General features: G+C 47.5%; 1 protein-coding gene across 1 annotated transcript; it reads left to right on the forward strand.

Moving 5' to 3' along the window:
* Positions 1-3,874: 3,874 nt before the first annotated feature.
* On the forward strand, positions 3,875-6,508 carry AVPR1A (arginine vasopressin receptor 1A; the record flags this gene model as incomplete). Its single annotated transcript, XM_079549809.1, has 2 exons — positions 3,875-4,853; positions 6,225-6,508. The coding sequence occupies 2 exons, from the start codon at positions 3,875-3,877 to the stop codon at positions 6,506-6,508; spliced, it is 1,263 nt and encodes a 420-aa protein (XP_079405935.1).
* Between the last annotated feature and the right edge of the window lie 2,586 nt (positions 6,509-9,094).

The raw sequence follows: 9,094 nt of genomic DNA on the forward strand, positions 1-9,094 counted from the left end.
CCTCTCCAGGAGTGAGGCAAAACACACTTCTTTATAAAGCTGCTGAGTTCTGCTGCTATGGTGTCTCCTGGTTCTGTAGCTCTGGAATTGTTTTTAGGCACAAGGCAATAATGAAGCGCCAGAAGGGAAGACTCTGGTGCTGCACTGAGCCACATGCAAGCAGGAGCTTACAAGAGCTAAGGATGTTGTACCACATCCAAGAGCTGAAAATGGCAGCTTATTCATCCTAATCAGCTCAGGGAATTAATAACTAAGTAATATTAGTATAAACCAGCATGAATATTAAAGTGAAATAGATTATAATTCTAATTGAAACTATTAATGTAATAGGCAGTTCAATTGCTCTACTGGCAGTAGTCTGGAGAACAGAAGTGTTCTGTGGAAGGGAACTCCAGCAGCCCCAGAACAGCAGACTCAGCCTCCTGGGGAAGATCAGATCATCTCTCTTTCACCAGATCTCCTCTCATAATGGGGATGGTGGTAGCGGCAGCAGTGACAACAAAAAGGGATGAAGGATGCTGACTTGTTCAGAACAGCAACAAGCATTTCCTTGAGCTTACTTAAGATAAGAAAGATAGAGGTGACCCATATTATTCAGGTTGAAAGGAGAGAAAATCAAGATTCTAACAAGTGAAGGCATAAATGTTAAAAATAAAACCTACAGCTCTATTGCAATATTATAGAAGGAGAGCAGAAAGAACCAAAATAAAGCAACAGCAGCCAATTTAAACAAGAGGTCCATAAGTTTAATTTTTTTCTCATTTGGGTTATCCAATCTATTCAGGCTCTGACCTCAGCATGAACATGAGTACAAGGAGATCAGATTAGATCACATTAACTTGTGTTTGAAGGCTGCTTCTGATTGACATTGCTACTCGTTCACATATTTGTACACTTCATTATTCATTCTCTGCTGGTAATTCCCAGGACTTCCCTCAATGAAGTGTGGAACACAGTGATTTTCATACACATTAGAAGGGATTCAGAGCAAATCAAAAGCAGTAAGAAACAAGATGATTTCATTTATGGCTTTGGCAAATGCAACTAAAATCTTCTTCTTGTTTGTCTTTGTACATAAATCTTGCCAGAAGCCTAAGAAAATTTCAAGAAATGCCTATACGTGCTGCCTCTGTCTCTATAATTGGTTTGAACTCCTCTCCCTCTCTGTATAATGATTTGGCTCTGGCTATTCTGCTACACACATCTACCTCTGTTTCTCCTTATACAACCTACCTTATGTAGTCCAAACCAATCATTTCACTTGGACTACCAGACCTGCTGTTGGCAATGCAATGACAAAGCATACTAAGAAGCCATTGAAAGTGTTTATCCACTGGACACAAAACTAAGCACTTTGGCTCATATCTTGGCTGTATCTTCTGGGGGTGAATTTCCTCTCTTGCCATGCTAGGTGGTTTGCTAGCTCCTAACATTTCTTTTTAGAATCATAGAATCATAGAATAACCTCAACTAGAAGGAACCCACACAGGTAGAGTCTAATTCCAGCTCCATACAGGACAACCCAAAAATTCAACCCTATGACAGAGAGCATTGTCCAAATGCTCCTTGAGATGCATCAGTGTGGGGCTGAGTCCACTGCCTTGGGAAGCCTGTTCCACGCCCGACCTGTTAGCTAGCTCTGCTCCAGAGAGGATTCTGCTTCCTGCTGAGATGACCAACCCATAGAGGATAGTCAGGGACAAACTGGAAAAGTGGATGTCCCATAAGCATCTATAAAACTAGGAAGGACTCAGACCTCCTTGAACTTCTGAGCCTGTGAGAATGTGGCTGCTGCAATATTTGCAGCACAGAAAATTGGAGTGGGCTGTCTTTACGTTAAAGGCTGCATTAATATTCTGCATCAACCAACTATATCCCATATCAGCAACCTCTTCAGAAAGATCACCACAGACACCAAGACTGCTGACATACAGCATTTCAAAACCAGTACATTTTAAAATGTTTCAGAATATGTTTAAGGAGAGCTACTAAAATGTCCATCGGCACAAGCAGAAGTGTAATTCCATTTATCTCACACATGTTGAGTGTCTCCATCTTACAGCTGAGATTATGAAGCAGCAGCCAACCCACCTGCTCAGACTCACCCTGCCTGCCTGCCTTCAGGTGCAGTAAGCTCTTGGCGTGGTTCTGGGATAAATAAGACAATTCTATGCAATGCTTCTACACAAATATTTTGGGCTCCTTCTGAGAATCAGATCATGTCATCGTTGGTGCAGTTACATCCCTCAGAAGCAGTGTCATGCACAGCTTGTCTGTGTTCCTTCCTGCTATTTTAAATGCCTGAGCATGATTTTTACTAGAATTAAATGCTTTCATAGGAGGGTACGTGGACTGTTTTCTAAGAAGAAACCAAGCCAATACCCCTGAGCATTCACTTCACTTTTACTGATTAGTCTTGTCACCAAACTTTATAATGTATTTTCCATTAGTTTGGCTGGGTGCTTCCTAATACAAGAATCATTACTAAACTGCCACAAGAGTTATCAAAAATTGTCAGAAACATAAAAAAAAAAAAAGCACCAGATAAGTGTTAACACAGATTTATACAGCAGGCTACAAGTGGAAGCATTTATCAGACTGGCAGGAGACCTGAGCATGTGTTTGCATGGAACCTCAAAAAGCAGTAATTTAAAATCTGGCTGAAGGTGCACGAGAAATCATCAGTGAGAGCATTTAACTTCTCTGAAATAAGAGAACTAAGAGATAAAAGCTTGGATTATGCGCTGAAAGCAAAAACACTGATGCAGTACCTGTGAAAGTACGTCTGTTAATTCTCTCTCAGGTCTGAAAGGCTGAGGTTGCACCGTTTCACAAGGTGGATACTCAGGCAACATAAGAAAACCCCGTTTTAAATTCTCCTTTTCTGCCAACGACAGCATTGAATGACGCAGTGGATTTATGCCCCTGTGAATACAATCCCTCAGATTACAGGGGAGATACAGAGCTGAGGGTCTCGTTAAATTGCCTCGATGGTTTTTATTGTCCCTTGGACGTGCTGAAGGGCTGAGCGTGATGCAGTGGTGAACGGTGAGTGTTTGCACTGCGATTTTCCAGCGTGTGGTTACAAAGACTTGAGGGCCCATTGGGCTCCTAACTGCCAGTTTCCTTCTCTGCCCCGAAATCCAGACAGGACAGGGAGCTGCTGTGTGAACCGGTGAACTCTCTACTCCCAGGAATGCTGATTGCCATCAGCCGGGTCAGCAAAACTGAAACAAGGAAGCAAAGAGAGCGAGGAGGGTAATGCGCTGCTTATACTTGGCTCCGAGCCGGGTGTGCTGCCCTGCAGGGCTGCACTGGGCATCACAGACAACCCTCACTATGAACAGAGGATGGCAGGAATGGGCAGATACAGTGTTGTGAGGGAAAGGGGAAGGGAAAGGGAAAGGGGAAGGGGAAGGGGAAGGGGAAGGGGAAGGGGAAGGGGAAGGGGAAGGGGAAGGGAAGGGAAGAAGAAAAAAAAAAAAGGATCATAAGATTAGGAGTTTTCTGACTACATTTCAAAACTTCCAGACAGTGAAATGTGCAACTGAGAACCGAATCCCGTGGGGTACTCCTGAAGACCTATCTTCTATGGCAGGTTCCTTCATTCCAGAGGATAACTTCGCATTGTCCACAGTAACATCGTAGGCCGGCGAAAGACTGCCGTCCCGTCCGGAGGTCCGAGACGACAACCCTTCGTCGGCTCCGGGGACGAGGCGAGGCGTGGCGGAGGGCTGCGTCAGGCGGCGGGCAGCCACTGGCACGGGAGCTCCCCCCGCCTCGCCCCCCGCCGCGGGGATAAAGGCGGCGGGCGCGTAGCCGGCGGAGCTCGGCGGGCAGCGGGCGAGCAGGGCCCCGCCGCGCAGCCCCGTCCATGAGGCTCGGAGGCGGCGGTGGCAGCAGCCCGCGGGCGGCGGGCCCCCCCGCGAACGGCAGCCGGTGGCGGGGGGCTGCGGAGGGCGGCAGCAGCCCCAGCCCCGAGGCTTGGTCGCGGGCGCCCAACGGCAGCGCGGGCGACTGGGACCCGTTCGGGCGGGACGAAGAGCTCGCCAAGCTAGAGATCGCCGTGCTGGCCGTCACCTTCGCGGTGGCGGTGCTGGGGAACGGCAGCGTGCTGCTGGCGCTGCGGCGCACCCCGCGCAAAGCGTCCCGCATGCACCTCTTCATCCGGCACCTCAGCCTGGCCGACCTTGTGGTCGCCTTCTTCCAGGTGCTGCCGCAGCTCTGCTGGGAGGTCACGCACCGCTTCCACGGCCCCGACGGGCTCTGTCGCGTCGTCAAGCACCTGCAGGTGTTCGGCATGTTCGCCTCGGCGTACATGCTGGTGGCCATGACCGCCGACCGTTACATCGCCGTGTGCCACCCGCTGAAGACGCTGCAGCAGCCCACCAAACGCTCCTACGCGATGATCGCGGCCGCCTGGGCGCTCAGCCTGCTGCTCAGCACCCCGCAGTACTTCATCTTCAGCCTCAGCGAGGTGGAGCGCGGCTCGCGGGTCTACGACTGCTGGGCTCACTTCATCATGCCCTGGGGGCCCCGCGCCTACGTCACCTGGATCACCGGCGGCATCTTCGTGGCTCCCGTGCTCATCCTCGCCACCTGCTACGGCTTCATCTGCTTTCGCATCTGGCGCAGCGCCCGCGGCAGAGCGCGCCCCGGGGAGGCGGCGGGCGGCGGCCCTCGACGGGGGCTGCTCCTCGCCCCCTGCGTCAGCGGAGTCAAAACCATCTCCCGCGCCAAGATCCGCACCGTCAAGATGACCTTCGTCATCGTCTCGGCCTACGTCGTCTGCTGGGCGCCCTTCTTCACCATCCAGATGTGGTCCGTCTGGGACCAGCGCTTCTCCTGGGTCGGTAGGTGCCGTCGGGGACCGCGGCGCGGCCGCCGTCGGGGTTCAGGAAGGGTTCCGGCCTCTCCCCCGGAGCACGTCGGAGCCGGGGCGCCGCTCTGCAGGGGCGTTCGGGGCCCGAGGGGCTCCCGGGGGGCGCTGCACAGCCGGGTGGAGGCTGCAGGACGGTGTGCTGTCGGTGTTGCGATGTACTCACCGTCGCGAGTGCCAGTGCGGGCGGGGAACGCGCTACGCCCGCTCCCCGGCAGCTCTTCCCGTACGCATTCTCTGCTGTCTAATAATGTGGCTGAGCACGTCCTGAGCCTTTCCTCAGAGTGCTCAGCGCTGAGCATCTCTGCCGGTCACCCCTCAAGTGCCTTAGAAAAGTGGAATTCCGAGGCTTGGAGCTGCACATCCCTCTGTTAATTCCAGCTGGAAATAATTGCCGAGCTTAAAACATTTAGGTGGGGGTTTACAAGCAGCACAGGAACACACACCTGTTTCCTCATGGTGAAAAAAATGCAAATCAAAATGTTGGAAGCCATAATTTCACTTTATTTCGTATCCCCAAATTGTCACTTGCTGTAGCGAGGACATTGATTGCCACGAAGGTGAGACTGAAGTCATGCCAGGGATGCAGGGTCATGCAGTGAAATAGAGGCTTGTGTTGTTTTGTTGGTTTGTTTGTTGCTTTTTTAACTTTCAAAATCACAAGAATAAGTCTTTACAAAGGGAAGAACTGATTATACCATGTATATGCAGTGCTTGGTAGTTTAACTGATGAGTAGATGCAGAAGGCCATAACTGGTGGCACAGTGCTCGCTTCTGTTTGTTCCTTCAGTAAAATGTGTTCAACCTCTGAAATGGGAATTTGATTTGGAAGCTGCCAATTACAGAGCACTTAACTATTTCCAGCATGCAGAAGTGCATAGGAAAATCTGGTATAATTGAAAGCAGGCGGGAATCAGCGGGGATAGTGCCATTGATGCCCAAGGTAGCCAATTTTTAAGGCAAAAAAAAAAAAAAAAAAAAAAAAAATCAGAGTAAAAACTGTTCAGTATTAAGCACAGACTTATCGACATGCGAGTAATCATCAGTGGAAATGGACTGAAGCATTATCCTGTGCCTGCGGGCTGTACTGGATTGCCTTGTACTTCTATCAGGTTCTTGCACCTGTTCAGACAGATTCTTATAGACTTCAGTGGGGGCTGCATGTAAGTAAGAACTTTCCCTTATTACACCCTCATTATTATTTTCAAATGTTGTTGCTCAGGTCAATACCTTGTAGGAGTGGGATTATTCAGCAAATTAAAAAAAATTTAAGAGTTAAGAAAGCAATTGACGGAAGGCTAGGAATGTGCCAGTGATGGCCAGACCTCTTTCTTTCCTCCCACAGACTCTGAAAACACTGCAACCACCGTCACCGCCCTCCTGGCCAGCCTGAACAGCTGCTGCAACCCCTGGATCTACATGTTCTTCAGCGGGCACCTCCTACAGGACTGTGTGCAGAGCTTCCCTTGCTGCCAAAAGATAAGGCAGACGCTAAGCAAGGAAGATTCAAACAGCAACAGCAGGCGACAGACTTCTTTCACCAACAACCGGAGCCCGACGCACAGCCTGAACACCTGGAGGGAGTCTCCCCACTCCAAATCCACCAATTTCATTCCCGTGCCCACCTGAGGCCCTGGGCAGGTGGGCCTGAGCACCTGGGGCTGGGCATGGGCACCGGCCATGGCAGCAAGGAGGGACAAGGATGGCCACAGGCCAACACGTGTTGCCTTGCTTGGTGAGCTATTCTGCAGCCTGTAAGTTGTTGTGTGAAAGGTATTTAGGGCTTGGGCAACTGATCACAAAGGCATGACAATAATAAAGCGATTATTTTTCTAAATAGAATTTAATCTTCATTTTATTTTTTGTTTCTGAAGCAATACGTGTGCTACTTGCTCATGCCAAGCAGTACAAATGGCAGAGTTGGCCTACATGCGGTAATGTTGCTCTCTAGCATTTCACGCCTAAAATTTCTCACACACAGAAAGAGAATGCAAAAGCAGGATCACAATTTGGTCTGGAATACCAACAGGAAGGAGTTGGAAGAAAGTCCTCACTGACCAGACTAGGACAATTTAATGACAAAATGTAACAGCCCTTGAAAAGGCAAATCCTCTGTCCATGACATACTACTGCCCATGTGTGTATGTGGACTGAGGTGTTTGAATTTTAGGGTGACATCTCCTCTTCATGTTGATGGAGGCTACACAGCATTTTTGTTTGATTTGTTCCACCTGTCTTTAATTTTTGTAACTAATTTAAAGAAATACTGCCATATATCAGTATCACAGAATTATAGAATCGAGGTTGGAAAAGACCTTTAAGTCCAACTGTCAATGCATGACCACCATGTGATATCACAGTGAATTCAGTTCCCAACACTTTCCCTCAAAAATAGACACTGAGAATGTTGTAGACAAAAGGATGTAATCCCCATTGCTTGGCGCTATCATCTCTCAAAATTAAAATGAGATCCAGAGCACCACTTAGCAGCCAAGCTCATGTAAGGCAGGCAATGGCATCTGGGTCTGAGGGGTAGGGAGTCAGACGGTAAGTTCTGATTAGCTCAGCATTATTGCAAACAGACACACGAAGAGAACTCATCACAACTCCCAGAATCACTGTGGGAAATAGTTGTATCTCTTCTTTTTGTCTTCACAATGACAGCTAGTGTCAAGCTGCATCTGGTTTCTAAGTAAATAGCCCCATCGATCTGGGGGAATGTTACTATTTGGTAACGATGGTAGAATCAGTACATTCCAAGACACAGTTTTGGGAATTAAGCTTGCTGGGAATGTAGATAAAAATTGCCAGTTATTTATTTGTGACAGATGATGGCAATGTGGGCTGTGAAAATGGCAGTAAACTACAATAAAGTCACCACACTACATTACCTAATTGTCAAGCACTCAAGGTGAGTTTGCTTCTACTACCATGCATGCCAAGCCAAAAATAGTTCCTACTACTTCTAAATAATCCTGTTCTGTCTTTGTGTGGAGACCGTGCTGTACCTGGTTTGAAGATCCCTGAGTAGTTTTTGCTGTGTTATCAAAATCCTGAAGACCTCTTTTATGTGTCTTGCATTTACAGTAGTGAAACCAAAAGAGACCCATTCCTGTTCAGCCAGCATCTGTGTGATGCTCTGTTCCTCTCATCCATTATGCTCTGTTCTCCCCATCTGCTCCACTTTCCTCAGCTGTTTGGATCCCAACATCCAGTTGTTCCCCTGGCACCACATGGGACTCCTGACGTGGTTCCATCTGGCTGTAGAAATGTGTGTGCTTCTGTTGGCAGGCAGAAACTTGAAAACACTTTTTCCCCACCAAACCCAGACAACCAAGATTATTTTCCTAATATCTTGAGGAGAAAAAAAATGGGGCTGCAATGGTAGTTTTCGCAGAGGATGAGGCAGGCCCCATACTTCTCTCAATAGTGGTAGCAGAAATTAGTAGAACTGGATGACAGATAAGACCATATTCAACCCATCATTCACTCCACAAGCTCCCAGCTGTATCGCTGGGCACTGAAAAAGGAAGAATATTCCTCAAAAATAAGAAATTGAATAACAGAAAAGTGAGGTTTTGTTTTCACCAAAAAAAATTGTAGCCCTTTTCTCTGTACTTTTCTTGGTATTTTCTGCACTCCAGGAGAGCAATCTGTTCTGGTTTGCTCTTGGTGGTACCTAAAACACTAGAACCCAAAGGACAACATGATGGACTGGATCATATTTGGTGGGCTGCCTTTTTGGTCACTATTACTATTACAGATATGACTGCAACTCTCACCAGTTTTGGGTGAAGGTATATGACAAAGAAGTTACATTTTAGTCCAAAAAATGCATGAAATGGAGCCCTGTGTGTATTTGTTCACATCGTATATAGTGCCTATACTTCACAAGTGGGTAATTCACAATTACTGGAACTACAGACGTCTCAAGTATAATACTCTTTGCCTGGTTTTATATTTGTATTACATATGGTCTGTACAAAATTTTCATGTTTGCTGATTTGAGATGTTTTTGTATTACACATTTTATTCAAGCAGAGAAGACTGAGAAAACAAGTATACAATAATACTGATTGTAAAACTAGGCTGGGTAATGACTAGTAGATCAAAAGAGTAGACTGGCTCAAAATTATAATTTTCAGCTTCTTCCAAGTGAGTTACAAAGCCCGGGCTTATATTTGGGGCATGTCAATGTAAGTGTACTCTGTGAGT

The sequence above is a fragment of the Tetrao urogallus genome, assembly GCF_951394365.1.
Source record: "Tetrao urogallus genome assembly, chromosome: 1".
Classification (NCBI taxonomy): domain Eukaryota; kingdom Metazoa; phylum Chordata; class Aves; order Galliformes; family Phasianidae; genus Tetrao; species Tetrao urogallus.